Genomic DNA, 19,802 nt, shown 5'->3' with positions numbered 1-19,802 from the left:
GCACTTATGAGATGCATAAATTCATTTCTATATATCACTTCTGTATCCTCAAACTCATATTTGAGATTGCCAGGATTAATTACTGGAATCTTCTGAATTTTATAATAGAATAGGAGGACTCCCTGATAACAGGAACTGTGGAAGGTTGAACAGAACCTTTGAAGAGGGGATTAAATTTAGATGGTAAACTCCTTAAGAGTAAGAGATCTGGAATTACAAGACACACTAATGAAACCTTACTCTAAAAAGGTATGTATAAAAATTCTTGCATCAGAGAAGAATTGATATTGTATTTCTTAAGAGAGCCTTAAACTAGAGAAATCTAGGTTGATAGAAGTTTTATGACAGGTATGTGTGTCTCAAGATTGAACTCTAGGCACAATTTGATGGAAGAATGATTACCTAATATAGAAGTATTTAGGGGGAAAAGCATTTGCTTAAAAAAGGCCTAATAACAGTTAGAATACTTAATAAATGAATACTTCCACCAGGGCTTCCCTGGTGGCTCATTTGGGAAAGAATCCGCCTGCGATGCAGGAGATCTGGGTTCAATCCCTGGGTTGGGAAAATCCCCTGGAGAAGGGAAAGGCTACTCACTTCAGTATTCTGGCCTGGAGAACTCCATGAACTAGAGTCCATGGGGTCACAAAGAGTGGAACACGACTGAACGACTTTCACTTTCACTTTTTCACTAGCAGTAAGCTTGCCTGCTTGTATAAACTTTATTCTGAATGTCTACCGCCTGGCAAATAATAGCTGTTTATTGGATGAATGAGCTTGTTTCAACATAATAATATATCAAAATAATTCTGGAAATTCAAATATATGTTCACTTATTTATGAATAATTCTCCTAAATTGATATTACCACCTGAAACAGTCCAGTGGTTAAGACTTTCACTTCCAGTACACTTCCAGCGCAGGAGTTACGCGTTTGATCCCTGGTGGGGGAGATAAGATCCCACACGCATCTCAGCCAAAAGCCAAAAACATAACCAACAGAAGTAGTATTGTAACAAATTCAATAATGACTTTAAGAAAAAAATAAACAGCCTAAAGCTCAGGATGATAGCTAGAATAATAATTAGACTTATACTTCTCTATTTTTAAAAATAGAAACGTTTGGCCTAGCCATGTATTTTCATCTATTTTGTCCCATATCTTTGATATCTAACAGAACAATTTATAATTTTAACTAGTTTTATTTTCATATTCAATATTGATATTATTTTTCAATCATATAACTTATTTAAATGGCATACAAATGTATTTGATACCATTTTATATTTTCTTAATTGCAAAACCTAATTCTCATATAAATCCTGTTTTAGTGGACTTCCTTGGCAGGCCAGTGGTTAAGACTCTGCGCTTCCACTGCGTAGGGTGCGAGTTTGGTCCCTGGTTGGGAAACTGAGATGTCACATACCTTGGAGTGTGGTCAAAAAAGGATCTAAAAAAATCCTGTTTTGTGGAAGCAACCTAGATGCCCATCAGCAGGTGAATGGATAAGGAAGCTGTGGTACATATACACCATGGAATATTACTCAGCCATTAAAATGAATTCATTTGAATCAGTTCTAATGAGATGGATGAAACTGGAGCCCATTATACAGAGTGAAGTAAGCCAGAAAGATAAAGACCATTATAGTATACTAACACATATATATGGAATTTAGAAAGATGGTAACGATAACCCTATATGCAAAACAGAAAAAGAGACACAGATGTACAGAACAGACTTTTGGACTCTGTGGGAGAAGGCGAGGGTGGGATGTTTCAAGAGAACAGCATCGAAACATGTATATTATCTAGGGTGAAACAGATCACCAGCCCAGGTTGGCTGCATGAGACAAGTGCTCGGGCCTGGTGCACTGGGAAGACCCAGAGGGATCGGGTGGAGAGGGAGGGGGGAGGGGGGATCGGGATGGGGAACACATGTAAATCCATGGCTGATTCATGTCAATATATGACAAAAACCACTACAATATTGTAAAGTAATTAGCCTCCAACTAATAAAAATAAATGAAAAAAAAATCCTGTTTTATATTTTGAAATAAGAGAAAGAATTGTTCATCTTAACAGGCAAAAATTGTTATTGATAAGGGAGTCTGTTTAAGTTAGAAAATTTAATTAGAATGAGCCATTTGAATAGTTCCCCTAAACTGTCCCTGTGGGCATATAACAAGGTTATATGTGCTGTACATGTATATAACATAACTGTCACATAAGCCCTACTCTTTCTCTCCTCCTCACCTTGCTAGCAGCCTCTTTATTCAATCAGTTTTTCTGCTCTTTGGGTTCTGATTGTACAGAGGTGCATGATTGTTGAGTATGCATCTTACCTGTACTGACGTATAGTATAAAGCTGTTTCAATGGTGATTTTTATTTCCAGTTACTTCATAAAATGCCATGAGAAAAATGACTTGAAAGCTTATAGTAAATAAAACATTCCTCTTCAAAAGACTGTGCATTCATGTTTTCGTGTGTATGAAAGAGAGAAGGAGAGAAAGGAGAGGGGAAGGAAGGGAAGAGAATGGACTTGCCAGGTTTATAAATCAGTGAAGAAAGGAAATTTTCATTCCCTAGAGTCTTTGCAAGTATAGCTAATCCTAAAAATAAGATCCTCTTTTGAGGAAGAATTTTAAGGAGGATTTTTAGAAGACTTGGAGGTGGCAGAAATAGACCCTCTCAGACTCAGTTTCATTATTTGTAAAATAGGGATGGTATTTCCTCATAAGGTCACCTATGAAAGCTAATGACATAATACGTATGAAGTAGTTAGCGCTGTCCTCACACTTGGCAAGAGTTAGGTAAATGTTACTTATTTGTAGACAGTAGGTTTTAGAAAGAGCAATGAGAATGAGAAAGAAAGGAAGGAAGAAAGAGAGAGAAGGAAGGAGGAAGGGGATGGGAAGGGGAAAGAAAAAACCTTGAATCTTTATAATTTAAAATGTTGCAAAGGATTTGGAGAAAAAAGACATTTAAATGACCCTTTGAGTTATGCTAGTGCTGTGGTCAAGATCATATTTTTTCAAAATGTGTCTTCTTCCACATTCTGGGTCAAGAATGATGTGTGCACATGGGAAAACACAATAACCAAAGAGCAGCAATATTCATCCGTTTTCACCTGCCTTTGATTAAATGAGTTGTCTAGGGTGATCTCTTGCTGTGCCTGAAAGCAAAAGCCGGTTAAAAAGATTTCATTTGGTAAATCAAATGCTACAAGTACGAAAATTCTATCTTTCACAAACTTCTTTTTGCTTCTATGTAGTAGATTGAACCATACAAAAAATGCTAATATTTGGCCATTTTTTACCTTAAAAACAGGTTTCAGAGCATTCTACCTGGTTGATACACCTTTCTTGGCGATTTAATTTTAAGATATTGCATGGTTAGTAATCACAACTTTTAAAAGAAAACTTACTCTAAGAGAGATCCTGCTTGTCATCTTTCTTCTTGAAGATAAACTGCTAAAACTGTTGAAAGATCAGTGTGGCACATGCCAAGGTGGGCAGATATGTGGAACAGTAAACTAAAAATTAAGAAAAAATATTTCTCTTACATCTTTAGGGCCACTACAACAAAGCTTCAGAATACTTTCAGCAAGCTTTCAACACAACAGCAGACATAATGAACATATCTCTGATGGATGAAACTAAAGTTCATTATGGAATAGCAAAAGCTCATCAGATGATGCTGACGGTTAACAGCTGTATAGAAGCTGCAGATCTCACCAGCCTTGACTGCTTGCTGTCATGGAAGGACAGTAGAAGTGACATTACACCTGATCCAGCTACCGGTGAGGCGTTGGTTTTTGTTTGTTTGTTTGTTTCAGTTGGAGGCTAATTGCTTTAGAATGTTGTGTTAGTTTCTGCTGCACAACAACATGAAACAGCTGTGAGTATATATACATCCCCGCCCTCTTGGGCCTCGCTCACACCCCCACCCACGTCTTCACTGAGCGCCGAGCTGAGCTCCCTGAGCTGCTGGCTGGCTATTTTACACATGGTCCTGTTTGCATGTCAGTGCCAACCGTTTGTCCCAGCTGTGTCTGCTTCCCCCACTGCGCTCAACTCCGTTCTCTACATCTTCATCTATTCCCGCCCTGCACACTCAGGCTCAGTCCTACCCGTTTTCTCGATTCCATGTACGTGTGTTAATATGCAGTATTTCTCTTTCTCTTTCTGACTTGCTTCACTCTGTTTGACAAACTCTATATTCATCCACATCACTACAAATGACCCAATTTTGTTCCTTTTATGGCTGAGTAATATTCCATTGTATATATGTATCACAACTTCTCTGCTTTTTGAGAACACTGTAGATTTTTGTATCATTCTTAATGGCTAAGTCATTTTCATTATAAAAGTTTATTCAACTATTGGTGATTTTAATTTTAGTGGTAATTTTATGTTTATTTATTCATTGCTATGTGAATGTTGACTGCATTTTCATACTATATTGTAACTTCAATGTTTAAGGAAAGCATACAGTAGTGATAATGTCTTATTCAACTTGACAAATCACCATTTTTTCAATTATCTTAAATACTCAACAGTAGGTATTGATCAATTGTAAGGAATATGAAATAGGTTTATGTTTTTAAAAATGTCCAGTGTTGTACCTTACTGACAAGAGCAAGTGTACATAGATGCTAATTAGTATTATATTCTTACTTTTCTTATGATGATCAGTTTTCCTATCTTTCTCTAATTTAGTTGTGACTATTAATTGAGAAAATATTTGATAGTAATTTCTCTTAATCCTTACTTTTTCCTACATAATTTTCTTGTGATAATTAGAGTAGTCTATTAAAAACAAATAGCTAGAAGTGGATGTAAGGGCTGATTTTATATGTCAACTCGACTGGGTTCTAGTCCCATTTAAGAACTTTAGGATTTTTAAACAATTTTTTAAAATGCTGCCTATGAAAGGCCTTTGGACTACATAACTATTTGCTTGTAAATCAAATTTTTAAAGCAAAATATTTTAAATGTTTGAGAGCTCACATCAAATCGTAAATCAACATTTCATAATATAAAGGGGCATCTCCTGTCTGCATTTTAACTTTTTACACAACTTTTAGAAGTTACTTTTCCACTTACAGTTATAAAGCACTTATAAAATATTGGCTGTGTTCCTCGTGCTATACCACATATCCTTGAGTCCATCTTACAACCAATAGTTTGTACCTTTCACTCCTCCACCCCTTGTAGCCCCTTCCCCATACTGGTCACCTGTAGTTTGTTTTCTGTATTTGTGAGTCAGCCTCCTTTCTGTAATATTCACCAGTATGCTGTGTTTTTTAGATTCCACATGTAAGTGATATTACATGGCATTTGTCTTTCTCTATATGACTTTACTTAGAATGCCCTCCAAGTCCACCCATGATGCTGCAGAAGGCAAAATTTCATGCTTTGTGATGACTAAGTAGTGTTCCTGTGTGTGTGGTGTGTGTGTAGGGGGGTACTTGTTCTCCATCCATTCATCTGTTGATGGACACCTAGGTTGCTTCCATATCTTGGCAGTTCATAATGCCAATATGAACATTGGGCTGTTCTTGTTGAATGAGTGCTTTTTTCAGCTATATATTCAGGAGTGGAATTGCTGGGTATCTCCTATTTAGTAGTCTTTTTTTACCCTTAGGTCATTTACATGAAACAATAATTTGTTTGGCTGTTTCTTTCCTCCACAGAATAAGTAGTAAATAATAGTAAACTTGGCGCAAAGAAATTTTATTGACTCTTTTACATCAATAGAATACTGCTTTGTGACTATCTGTCCTCTAGGTAGAACATAAGTAAAGGTCTCATTTAATAGAAGCACAGTAAGGGGAAGCAAGATGAAATCTTCAGAAGTGGATGGCTTGCTGAATTTCAATGTGTAATTTCAAGTGCTCAAAAAAAATTTATAGTCAATAGTTAACTTTCACATAATACTTTGCTTATTCGGGATGTTGTCCTGTCATATATTTGGGCATTTGTTCTGTAGTTTTGAATTATCTTCCCTTTAGGCTCTCACCTTTTCTGCCCAGGAGCTAAAGCAGTGAAATTATGATCCATCCATTAGATTACTTGTTTTGGCGAATGGTTTGGTGCAGAATAAGTTGAGTTACTCACATTTTCAGGTTTAGTTGGGATAAACTATAACCCAACACAATGATAACCATGAAAAAAATATATACTCCTCAAAACTAGCTTCAGATCAGAGTCATGTGTTCATTTATTGCAGTCTTGTTTTTGGCTTTTTAAAAATCTCTTTTGCTTTGCTTTAGTCTATAAAGCTGCTTATGTTTCTATTCTTTTTACATTTTATCTCCCCATTTTTTATAAGGGCATGTTGTGTTCTAAAGGGCTTAAGAGCGAACAAAAATGCACTTCAAAAATATTATTTAGACATATAAAATACAAAAGCAAAATGAACGAACAGAAACAAACTCAAAGATACAGGAACAGAGTAGTGGTTGTTGTTGTTGGTGGTGGTGGTTTAGTCGCTAAGCCATGTCCAACTCTTGTGACCCCATGGACTGTAGCCCACCAGGCTGCTCTGTCCATGGGCTTTCCCAGGCAAGAACACTGGAGTAGGTTGCCACTTCCTTCTCCAGGAGATCTTCCAGGATCAAGGACCCATCCTGGGTCTCCTGCATTGGCAGGTAGACTCTTTACTGACTGAGCCATCAGGGGGGCCCTAGCGTAGTGGTTACCGCAGGGGAAGTGGGGGAGCAAAGTGGGTGAAGGGGATCAACTATATGGTGATGGACAAAAACTAAAATTTGGTGGTAAGCATGCTGTAAAGTATACAGAAGTAAAAATAGAGTGTTCTACACATGGAACTTATGTTATAAAACAATGTTACCATAATAAGAAAATAAAGAGTATTATTCAGACAGTAAAAATTCAGCTATTCGTGTGGTGGAGAAGATTAAATTCTCCATAGCTCTATAAAATTATACACTCTTGTTGATTTATTTGACCAAAACTAGAAATTTATGCCTGAGTGAGCTATATCATTATAAAAGTGAAAAATAATAATCTTTCAGATTCATGGCAAATGAGAATTAACATACTACTGGTATACATTTTTAGTAGTAGGTATTTTGTTTGTACATAAAACTTGTAGGATATTATCAAACACCTTATTTGTTTTACGCTAAAATTTTGTTGTTTTTAGTCACTAAGTCATGTCCAACTCTTTTGTGACCCCATGTCCAAAGCCCGCCAGGCTTCTCTGTATATGGGATTTCCCAGGCAAGAATACTGGAGCAGGTTGCCATTTCTTTCTCCGGGGGTCTTCCTGACCCAGGGATTGAACCTATGTCTCATGCATTGGCAGGCAGATCCTTTACCATCCAGACACTAGGGAAGCTCCACTAAAATTTTTAAATGCTTCAAAATTATTTCTTAAACCATAACTCATATTACTGTCTTTGCTCTGTTTAAAAATTTTCATGGAGTCATTCCTGTTCACAAGTTAAACACAAGCTTCTCAACCTTTTTTGACCACCTCCCTCCCCTGTCTGCACACACACATACATACACACCATAACCCTATTACTGCTTTACTTTCAGCTAAGGTCAGCCCCCTCCAGGGAAATCTCACCCACCTTGAAAGGTCCTTCTCAAATACTGAGATCTTCCCTCATTCTCCTCTCACTTAGTATTGTTCCTTCTCTCTCTTCTCATATTAAATATCATCCATTTCTCTCCCAAGTATTTTTCATTTGTCATATTCTGCATCTTATCATAGCCATTTCTATACTTGCCTTGTCTGCCTGATCAGAGTAAGACTCTCTTGAAATCAGATTCAGATTCTTGATATTCCCTACAAAAGAAGGCATGTCTGACACCTACTAGGTACCAAGTAAATATTTGTCCAATTAAGTGGAATTCAAAGTGTCTATGTATGCCCTTGGCATGAGCTAGTTTGTATTAACTACTGTTGAAAACAAGATTTGTAGTTCCCTGCCTCCTTGGAAAATATGGGGAAAAAGCTGTAATGATCTAATACTGTATTTTTGATTTACCATCCAATTACAACATGAATGGAGGATAACACCAATATGATGTTGACAAAATGAGGAAATGCAGAAATATTATTTGGAAATCTGAAGAGCTTTTAGTTTTTCAAATTTTGCCTTTCTTCTCTGAAGAGGCATCTTTAATCTTGCTATTGAGGGGTCCCAGGTATTCAGTAACAAGCAGATCAAAGATTCGAAAGATACATTATAAAAGCTGTGAGGTTATCTTCACCTCTGAGACTTACATCCTCCAAACAAATCATTAGCTCACAGAGCAGGCAATATTCTTTTAAGCAAAGGAACATGACCTCCTAAGGGAATAGAGCAGTGAGAGCACTTGGGTCTCTAGATAAAATAGAACAGTGATTCGCGGAATCACCTCTCATCTCTGTGTCTTTCAGAGGGAACATAGCAAATATAGACACCTCTATACTCTTCTAATACATTAAGGTATGGTGGGAATGATTTCATATTCCTCCTTCCCCTGCCAGTAGTAAAATAAGAAGAGATTCTCCTCCCAAATTTGAGAATTTAGAAGGAATTCAAGTTATATTACAGTTCAATAGAATTATTCAAATCTGAAGCAACAGAAATTGTTTGGCTTTGGAAAGCTTAATCTAGGAATTTCTACTGATTTCTCCACAATATAGTTTATTTTCCTTACCAGAACTAGTATCTGTACCATCATGAATTTTTTTTTAATGAAAAGCTAATTCATCTTGCCTTTTGGAGATCACAGACCCTGATGAGGAGCAGTGACACAGAAGCTGAAGTTTTCTTTATCCAACTTAATAGAACTGTTAACCTAGAAATGTGATTGTGCATGCTAAGTCACCTTAGTCCTATCTGACTGTGTGTGACCCCATGGACTGTAGCCCGCCAGGCTCCTCTGTCCATGGGATTCTCTAGGCAAGAACACTGGAGTGGGTTGCCAGGCCCTCCTCTAGGGGAGCTTCCCGACCCAGGGATCAAACCCGAGTCTCTTATGTTTACTGCATTGCAGGCAGGTTCTTTACCACTTGAGTCACCTGGAAAGCAAACATGGTTGGGCACTTCACTGATGATATCAGAATCATGGTCTTCATGCACATTCTCATTGTAACCAAGTGTAAACTGTATCAGGTAAATAGGATACAAATCCTAAGTATAGAAATAGATGAAACATGCTGGCTAGTCAGTAAAGATACTTACTGTTTTCTACAAAAAGGCATGTGAAGGTTTCCTTGAGTGCCAGAACTATCATCCTAGTTTTATAAATCATTTAATATTCTCCAGTTCAGTTCAGTTCAGTCGCTCAGTCGTGTCCAACTCTTTGCGACCCCGTGAATCGCAACACGCCAGGCCTCCCTGTCCATCACCAACTCCCAGAGTTTACTCAAACTCATGTCCATCGAGTCGGTGATGCCATCCAGCCATCTCATCTTCTGTTGTCCCCTTCTCCTCCTGCCCCCAATCCCTCCCAGCATCAGAATCTTTTCCAGTGAGTCAACTCTTCACATGAGGTGGCCAAAGTACTGGAGTTTCAGTTTCAGCATCAATCATTCCAATGAATATTCAGGACTAATCTCCTTTAGGATGGACTGGTTGGATCTCCTTGCAGTCCAAGGGACTCTCAAGAGTCTTCTCTAACACCACAGTTCAAAAGCATCACTTTTTCTTAAAGGAAAACAATAAAAAAAAAAAAAGCTTGAATTTGTCTCCCAGCCTTGGTTTGTGTTGGCTTGATGTGTGGTTCTTGGTTTAATGTCAAGCCATATTTTCTCACCCTATCTTTTTTTTTTTTTTGTACTTTTCACTGATGAATTCATCCATTATAAAGAATGTGAAAAAGCCACATTCACATGTGTGTCTCATGTTCTCTTATACTTTGATTGCTACTTCTGGAGGGAGATGTTATGAAATTAGCAAAAAATCAGCAAACAGGTTTTATGTCATCCTATGTTCAACCAGGATGACCTGTTGCAACCTTTCTTTAATCATGTGTTCAAAAACATGACACATGAAAAGATTCTAGTGAAAACCATGGCCGAATCAATGCTCAGCCTACTGGCAGCTTAGTATCATTGAAACTGTTACTCAAGAATCTGATGACCTGGGTCCTAATACCACATTGAGCATTAATCTGCTTTGTGACTTTTGGCAAAAAATTCAAGTCTCTTTAGCCTGTTATCTCAGGTTCAAAATAGGTCATTATAAGATTCCTCTGGAACCGACCACAGTTCTACCATGAGAGCATCTTCTAAATAAGTAAGGTACTTTCTAGTCCTTAAAAATACAATCTAAATCTTCATGAGCATTTTATCTGGTGTTTTTCCCCCCATAAACTCTGGTTTCTGAGAGTTTCCATAAGAGGTAATTTTATTATTATTATATCAAGTAGCTGTATGACTGCTAGGTGTATTATTTGACTCTTCTGCTAGAATTTATAATACAGGAGTGTCTAGATATCAGATATCACATGCAATCTAACTTCTTCCTGGTTGGCACTGCTGAGGTTGCTAAACCTAGTTAACCATCTTATCTACAGCCTTTCAATTCATCTATCATCAACCTTATGTCATACTTCCCCTCAGTATTTCCTCAGCCCCTACATTTTCCCCACTGTTCCTGGAGCTTCCAGTTCCTATACACACCTGCATCTCTGTTCATCATTATCCCATCTTCATGCACTTTAGTCTGTGGCTCTCTGAGCCCCTAAATTTGATACCACCCCTACAGAATCACTTAGTCGTGTCTGACTCTTTGTGACCCCATGGACTATACAGTCCATGTAATTCTCCAGGCCAGAATACTGGAGTGGGTATCCATCCCCTTCTCCAGGGGTTTTTCCCAACCCAGGGATTGAACCTAGGTCTGCCCACATTGCAGGCGGATTCTTTACCATCAAGCCACCAGGGAAGCCCACAGTCTCTTTCCATCTTCTGAAAATGAGTTAAAATCTCCATGAATTCTTTTTTAGTTTTATAGAAACAGGACCAGATTGAGTTCTGAAGTACTAAAGAAATTAGTTGGTCCACGTGTTTTAGTTCCAAATGTTCTCAGGTCCAGGGGAAGGCAGTCATGCAATAATCTGAAAGACAAAATGGATCTATGATCCAGTTCTCTATAACTCCATCCCAGGATTCTTCCATGCATGACATTTCATTACATATTTCTTTACATCTAGTAGGATTCATAGCTGACATTTTGAAAGATTATATTTTTAATTAAAGTCTAGATAAAATATTGAGTGAAAGAAAAGTGGGACTTTATTTTTGGCCAAGATGGAGTACAAGGAACATTTACCCTCCTATCTTAAACAACTGGGAAAAACAAACAAACAAAACATACAAGACAAAAGTTTACAGAAATCAGACAACATACAGTGCAGGACAGTGACCCCCGAGAAAGGGGGACCAAGTGAGCTGAGCTGTATGATTTTCCCAGCAGACTGGCGTAGAAGAAGTTGCCAGGCTATAACACAGGGAAGGGAACCAAGACAGAGGCAGCCCAGGAGACTCCTTGGTTCAAGGAGACTGAACTGGGAGTTCAGGGAGATCAAGATGGCTAGAGTTCACAGCTAAGAGTGCAGTAAATCCCCTACATACGAACCTTCAGGTTGCAAACTTTCAATGATGCAAACATGTGTTTGCATGTCCAGTCCCATGAGTTAGTTTATGTGTCTGGCATACATGGTCAAGTGTGTGTATGCATCCTCTACAAGTGGTTGTGCTTTTCTTACCATACAGTACTGTATAGGGTAAAACAGTACCGTATCTTTATTTCAAGCTCAGGATGTCCTGTAACAAGCATAAAGTCAGTGGTGATGTAGCTGGTACTACTGTATTTTTTGAGGTACTGTACTGTAAGATTTAAAATGTTTATTTTTTGTGTTTGTTTTTTATGTATTATTTGTATGAAAAACATAATATCTAGTATAGCACAGGACTATGTAGTTGATTCTGTTAGTTGGGTACCTAGGCTAACTTGATCGGACTTAAGAAATTATGTTTATGAATGCGCTCTTGGAGAAGAACTCGTTTGTATGTCGGGGACTTACTTTACTAGAAAGGAGAGAGCTATAATAGAAGGAGAGAGAGAGATTGAGTAAGTGAGAGCTCCAGAGGTCTGCAAACTCTTCATCTGCATACGGATAAGTATGTGCATGCAAAGAAACTGCTAAAGACTGGGGAAAAACCACCCCAAAGGCTCAGACAGAATGGTCACCTAAGCTCAGACAGAGCCGAGGATCATGTGTGTGCCCACCGTCCAGAATGGAGAAGCCTCATAGAATATGGGGCATCAGGTGGAGGACTCATAAGGTCATCACCTCAACAGTGGAGAAAAACGGTCTCTGGCTGAGAGACTGCTTTGGTCCCTCCCTGTTGTTCGGTCGCTCAGTCGTGTCCCACTGTTTGCGACCCCATGGACCGCAGCACCGCAGGCCTCCCTGTCCATTTCCAACTCCCGGAGCTTGCTCAAACTCGTGTCCATTGAGTCAGTGATGCCATCCGACCATCTCCTCCTCTGTTGTCCCCTTCTCCTCCTGCCCTCAGTCTTTCTCAACATCAGGGTCTTTTCTAATGAGTCAGCTCTTCGCATCAGATGGAAAAAGTATTGGAGCTTCAGCTTCAGCATCAGTCCTTCCAATGAATATTCAGGATTGATTTCCTTTAGGATTGACTGGTTTGATCTCCTTGCAGTCCAAGGGATTCTCAAGAGTTTCTCCAACACCATATTTCAAAACCATCAATTCTTTGGTGCTCAGCCTTCTTTAGGGTACAACTCTCACATCCATATATGACTACTTGAAAAATGTTAACTTTGACTATAAGGACTTTTGCTGGCAAAGTAATGTCTGTGCTTTTTAATATGCTGTCTAGGTTGGTCATAGCTTTTCTTGCAAGGAACAAATGCCTTTTAATTTCATGGCTGCAGTCACCATCTGCAGTGATTTTGGAGCCCCCCCAAAAAAAGTCTGTCACTGTTTCCCCATCTGTTTACCATGAAGTGATGGGACCAGATGTTCTGATCATTGTTTTTTGAATGCTGAGTTTTAAGCCAACTTTTTCACTCTCTTCTTTCACTTTCATCAACAGGATCTTTAGTTCCTCTTCACTTTCTGCCATTAGGGTGGTATCATCTGCGTATCATGGTTGATATTTCACCTGGCAATGATATACTCTGCATATAAGTTAAATAAGCAGGGTGACAACATACAGCCTTGACATACTCCTTTCCCAATTTGGAACCAGTTCATTGTTCCATGTCCAGTTCTAACTGTTGCTTCTTGATCTGCATACAGGTTTCTCAGGAGGCAGGTAAAGGTTGTCTGGTATTCCCATCTCTTGAAGAATTTTCCAGTTTGTTGTGATCCACACAGTCAAATGCTTTAGTGTAGTCAATGAAGCAGAAGTAGATATTCTTCTGGAATTCTCTTGCTTTTCCTATGATCCAGTGGATGTTGGCAATTTGATCTCTGGTTCTTCTGCATCTTCTAAATCCAACTTGAACATCTGGAAGTTCTCTGTTCAAGTACTGTTGAAGCCTAACTTGGAGAATTTTGAGCATTACTTTCCTAGCATGTGAATGAGTGCAATTGTGTGGTAGTTTGACCATTCTTTGGCATTGCCCTTCTTTGAGATTGGAATGAAAACTGACCTTTTCCAATCCTGTGGCCACTGCTGAATTTAAAAACAAGTGTCAAATGGATCAAACTGTTTTTAAGTAACTTAACTGAATCCTAGAACAAAGCTCAAGAATATTTCTAGGAATAAGAATATATAGCACCCAAGGTAAAATACAAGGCTTCCCTGGTGGTTCAGTGGTAAAGTATCTGCCTACAATTCAGGAGAGGGAAATTTGATCCCTGAAGTGGAAAGATCCGCTGGAGAAGGAATTGGTAACCCGCTCCTGTATTCTTGCCTGGGAAATCCCATGGACAGAGGAGCCTGGGGAGCTACAAGTCCATGGGGTCATAAGAGTCGGACATGACTTAGCAACCAAACAAGAAACAAAACAAAAGGTAAAATACACAATATCTGGCATCCAATAAAAATTATATAGACATGCCAAGAAGCAGATAAAACTCATAAAGAGGAGAAAATATATAAATAGAAACTAACCCAGAAATGCAACAGATAATAGAATTAGTAGACCAGGGCAGAAACAGGATATTAAAGCCATATTCCATGTATTCAAGGATATAACAGAAAGATTAAATATATAGAGTCTGGAAAGATTTTAAAAAGCCAAACTGAATTTTTAGAAGAAGAGAATGCCCAAGATGAATAATTAAAAAAAAAAAAAAACACTTCGATGGATTAGCAGCAGATTTAGATAATACAATGGAAAAGATCATCTTTGGAGACATAGCAGAAGAAACAATCCAAAATGAAATACAGAGAAAACATACTGAAAGGATATGAATAGAGCATGCTAGAGAACCATGGGTCACTTCAAGAAGCCTAATATGTAAGTAATTTGGAGACCTCCAAAGAAGAGGAAAAGAAGAGGGACTTGAAACATATTTTAAAAAATAACGAAAGGCTGATTTTTTCTGAATTTGATGAAAACTGTAAAACCACAGATCTAAGAAGCTCAATTAACCCTAAGCAGAAAAACATGAAAATTAAACCAAGGAATATCATAATCACAATATTTAAAATCAGTGATAAAGAGAAAAATCTTAAAAGATCCTTTGTAAGGGATGAGGTGGAACAAACATAATAAGAGCTGAAATCTCCCTGGAACCATGTAAATCAAAAGAGAATAAACAAAGTAACTTAGTTAAAGCACTAAAAGAAAAAACGGCCGTCAAAATTCAAATTCTATACCCAATGAAAATATCTTTCAAAAGCATAGGTAAAATATTTTTCCAAGCACACAAAAGCTGGGAAAATTCATCTCTAACACGCCAGTATGTGAATTCTATGCTTAGTCACTCAGTCATGTCCGACTATTTGCAACCCATTAGACTGTAGGCCGCTAGGCTCCTCTCTCCATAGGATTTTTTCAGGCAAGAATAGTGGTGTGGGTTGCCATTTCCTCCTCCAGGGAATCTTCCCAACCCAGGGAACAAACCCTTGTCTCCTCTGTCTCCTGCATTGCAGGTGGATTCTTCACCTGCTGAGCAATCAGGGAAGCCCAACAAATGTTTCACTCTAGGCAGAATAAACAGGAGATCTAGTTAGAAACCTGGATGTACATAAAGCATGAATAAGAAAATGAGAAATATTTTAGTAAAAATAAAATCTTCTTCTTTTTAAAATTCCTTGAAAAAAATAATTGTTCAAAACAAAAGTAATAACAAAGTTTTGGAGAATTTATAACAAATATGGAATTCAATTAAATTAAACAGAGAGATCTTGCTTTATAAAAAGCACTTTCAGTTTCAACCAGGCAGGTAACTGTCAACTTAGGGGACCACAATAGCTCCATATTTCAACTGAATTTCTTAGTGCTCACCCCATCAGTCTCTTTGTGAGGAAGCCCCTGTTTTAGAAGCATATTCTCATTGCCTAGTGGTCAGCTCTCTTTAAAGGGAATTTATTTTGATTTCCGTCTTGTTTTTTCTTGGGTTGAAAAAAACAATCTGGCTTAGGATAAGTGATCCATTTTTATCTGAGTATCTTTTGGCCCCAAATCATCCCAGCCTCCCACAAAAAGCCTTCGATGTAGGCTTTGTGGATTTCAGTGGCTTCCTTGTTATCTGGTATGAAAACTGTTTGAGGCTCAATGTACACATCTGTGACTTCAAAACTGCCATCCACCATTTCTCCAAGGAGCCCTAACAAAAGTAAACTTTGAAAAAGCAGTCACTAAAAATAAAAAATAAATTAAAATTAATGACCTTAAATATGTATCCAGTTGGTGATATAATTGCAGAGAAAAAAAAATATTCTAAGTAGCTTTAAAACAGAAATTTGACTGTGTGGTTCTAGTCAGCTAAGAAAACGCACTCCCCCCAACACCCCCCCCCCCAAAAAAAACTTAACCTGTTTTCAGTAGTCATATTATTGGTACTTATGTTGGTTTTATTATTGTGAGACTGTGTTGTGTGTGATGCATCAAATAGATAATTACTTTATACGAAGTCTTTATACTTTATACTAAGACTTTATACTGTCTTTTATTCCCAGTATCTTTGCAAACTGGGATTTTTCAGTGTTGCACAAATTTCCTCATTTGTAAAATCAGTGTAGGAAGGGAATTAAACTATCACCTCTGAATTTCTTTTTAGTTTTCTAAATCTATGACTCCAAGGTTTCTAAGAAAATTCTTAAGCTTTTAAAATTCACTGTGCTTTAATTAAATTTAAGAAAATCTTGGAAAACCATGAGAATTAGTATCGGTTTCAAAAGCATCATATTCTCAATATGATTTGCAATAAACCCCATGTAACAGTAGTGGCTTCACAGGTGGCACTGGTGGTAAAGAACCCGCCTGACAATACAGGAGACATAAGAGATGCAGGTTCAATCCCTGGGTCAGGAAGATCCCCTGGAGGAGGACATGGGAACCCACTGCAGTATTCTTGCCTAAAGAATTCCAAGGACACAGCAGCCTTGCAGGTTACAGTGCATGGGGTTGCCAAGAGTCAGACATGACTGAAGCAGCTTAGCACGCACACATGCCATATAATAACTCCTTTATATCGTTTTTGCCATAATATTACAAGTATATCAACCTATAGTGAAGGAGGAGGATATAGATTTATGAGAAGAATCATTACATAAACTGAAGCACAGTTACTTCAAAGTTCCTAAGTCATACTCTACAGTAACACATCTCTACAGATTTTTCTGATGAACTGAAGGACAGAATTAAGGCACATTCAAAAGAAACACCATCCCCATGAAAAAGAAATGCAAAAAGAAAATGTGGTTGTCTGAGGAGGTCTTACAAAGAGCTGAGAAAAGAAGAGAAGCTAAAGGCAAAGGAGAAAAGGAGAGATATACCCACTGAATGCAGAGTTCCAAAGAAAAGCAAGGAGGGATAAGAAAGCCTTTCTAAGTGAACAGTGAAAAGAAATAGAGGAAAACAATAGAATGGGAAAGACTAGAGATCTCTGCAAGAAAATTAGAGATAACAAGGGAATATTTCATGCAAAGATGGGCACAATAAAGGACATAAATAATAAGAAGAGGTGACAAGAATACACAGAAGAACTATACAAAAAAGGTCTTCATGACCCAGGTAACCACGATGATGTGACCACTCACCTAGAGCCAGACATCATGGGATGCAAAGTCAAGTGGGCCTTAGGAAGCATGACTACAAACAAAGCTAGTGGAGGTGATGGAATTCCAACTGAGCTATTTCAAATCCTAAAAGATGATGCTATGAAAGTGCTACACTCGATATGCCAGCAAATTTGAAAGACTCAGCAGTGGCCACACGATTGGAAAAGGTCAGTTTCCATTCCAGTCCCAAAGAAAGGCAATGCCGCACAATTGCACTCATTTCACGTGCTAGAAAGTAATGCTCAAAATTCTCCAAGCTAGGTTTCAACAGTACTTGAAGAGAAGACTTCCAGATTTTCAAGCTGGATTTAGAAGATGCAGAAGAACAAGAGATCAAATTGCCAACATCCACTGGATCAAAGGAAAAGCAAGAGAATTCCAGAAGAATTCTGGTTCTGCTTCATTGACTATGCTAAAGCATTTGACTGTGTGGATCACAACAAACTGTGGAAAATTCTTCAAGAGATGGGAATATCAGACAACCTTTACCTGCCTCCTGAGAAACCTGTATGCAGGTCAAGAAGCACCAGTTAGAACCAGACATGGAACAACAGACTGGTTCCAAATTGGGAAGGGTATACATCAAGGCTGTACGTCAAGGCTGTATATTGTCACCCTGCTTATTTAACTTATATGCAGAGTACATCATGTGAAATGCCAGGCTGGATGAAGCACAAGCTAGAATCAAGACTGCCAGGAGAAATATCAATAACCTCAGATATGCAGATGATACCACCCTAGTGGCAGAAGTAGAAGAGAAACTAAAGAGCTTCTTGATGAAAGTGAAAGAGGAGAGTGAAAAAGCTGGCTTAAAACTCAACATTCAAAAGACTAAGATCATGGCATCTGGTCCCATCACTTCATGGCAAATAGATGGGGAAACAATGTAAATAGTAACAGACTTTATTTTCTTGGGCTCCAAAATCACTGCAGATGGTGACTGCAGCCATGAAATTAAGAGACGCTTGCTCCTTGGAAGAAAAGCTATGACAAGCCTAGATAGCATATTAAAAAGCAGAGACATTACTTTGCCAAATAAGGTCCATTTAGTCAAAGCTGTGGTTTTTCCAGTAGTCATATATGGATGTGAAAGTTGGACCCTAAAGAAGGTTGAACACTGAAGAATTGATGGTTTTGAACTGTGGTGTTGGAGAAGACTTGAGAGTCCCTTGGACTGCAAGGAGATCCAACCAGTCCATCCTAAAGGAAGTCAGTCCTGAATATTCATTGGAAGGGCTGATTCTGAAGCTGAAGCTCCAATACTTTGGTCAGCTGATGCAAGGAGCTGACTCATTAGAAAAAACCCTGATACTGGGAAAGATTGAGGGCAGGAGGAGAAGGGGACGACAGAGGACAAGACATTTGGAGGAGAAATCGGCATCACTGACTCAATGGACGTGAGTTTGAGCAAGCTCCAGGAGATGATGAAGGACAGGGAAGCCTGTGTGCTACAGTCCATGGGGTCACAAAGAGTGGGACCAAACTGAGAGAGTGAACAGTAACAACAAAAGAGACACAGCTATGAATTTGGGGGAAAAAACACATTTCAATGATGAGCAATTTTCTTTGACCAAATTCATCAAATATCACGTGGTGAGGAATTTGGTCTTTTACGTCAGGCGATCTCTTTGTTTGAATCCCAGCTCCTTCACTTTATAGACTGTTGACCTGGGTAACTTTACTTCTGTTACCTCATCTGTAAAGGAAGATGACAGTTCCCCATCCAACAGGTTGCCTTGACAACCTAGTCAAGGTCTAGTGACATAATGCATCTGTGGGGAAGATCCCATTGATTCCCTACCAGTAGCCACTGCCCAGCTTCCTTCCTGATAACAGAGTCCTGATTGTTCTGTCTCTCTTCAAGTCCTCATGTTCTTGCAGAGAGGGATGGCCCTTCTCCATCCCCAGTGTTTGAGTGTCTACTAATGTCAGTGACCATGACCTCATTATTACTTGCCAAGTGATAGCTTTCTGGAGGATATGTAACACAATTGTAATTAATAATATAAGAGAAGATCTCCTGAGGAACTCCTTGAAACATTTTCTTCATTCTTAAAAAGATGTGCAAACAAGGAAATTCCCCTTTATTTCTGGTGTTAAATGTTGATGTGTGAATTTGTGATGCCTGGAGCTGCCATAACCAACATACAACTAAGATATCAAAACAATGAGGATGGCAGTGGGGAAGCATAGAAAGAATCTAGATCCTTAATGACTCCTTGCATGCTAAACTATCTAATCCTGTAATTGCCACCACCACTTAAAAAAAATCTTTATAATATTTGGTTTAATATTGCACCTATATCCGTCAAAATCACAGTCCAGCAGAAATGTTTTTATTGTATTTTTTAATATATATGCTAAGGGGAAGTGAAAAATATAAAAGCCATATTCAGTACTTTAAGAATTCTGAATTATGCTAAAGAAAATATACAACAGTTAAGTATACCACCACTTTCTTTATGTGACATAACTTTCCTTTCTTAGGCCACTTTCAGGGGCTTAAGTTATTGTTGAGTGAGTAAAGTCACTCAGTCGTGTCCAACTCTTTGCGACTCCAT

The 19,802-nt window shown here is 38.3% G+C and overlaps 1 protein-coding gene across 2 annotated transcripts in view; it reads left to right on the top strand.

Moving 5' to 3' along the window:
- TTC29 (tetratricopeptide repeat domain 29) overlaps nucleotides 1-19,802 on the top strand; it is a 272,924-nt gene that overhangs the window by 176,988 nt on the left and 76,134 nt on the right. For both annotated transcript variants that reach the window (XM_065904587.1, XM_065904586.1), the window contains one exon: nucleotides 3,571-3,799. In XM_065904587.1, coding sequence (XP_065760659.1) covers nucleotides 3,571-3,799 — 229 coding nt within the window. The remainder of the gene's footprint in view (nucleotides 1-3,570; nucleotides 3,800-19,802) is intronic.

The sequence above is a fragment of the Muntiacus reevesi genome, chromosome 13 (assembly GCF_963930625.1).
Source record: "Muntiacus reevesi chromosome 13, mMunRee1.1, whole genome shotgun sequence".
NCBI classification, from domain to species: domain Eukaryota; kingdom Metazoa; phylum Chordata; class Mammalia; order Artiodactyla; family Cervidae; genus Muntiacus; species Muntiacus reevesi.
Note: the sequence above shows the minus strand (reverse complement) of the source record. Positions and strands in the feature narration are given on the sequence as shown.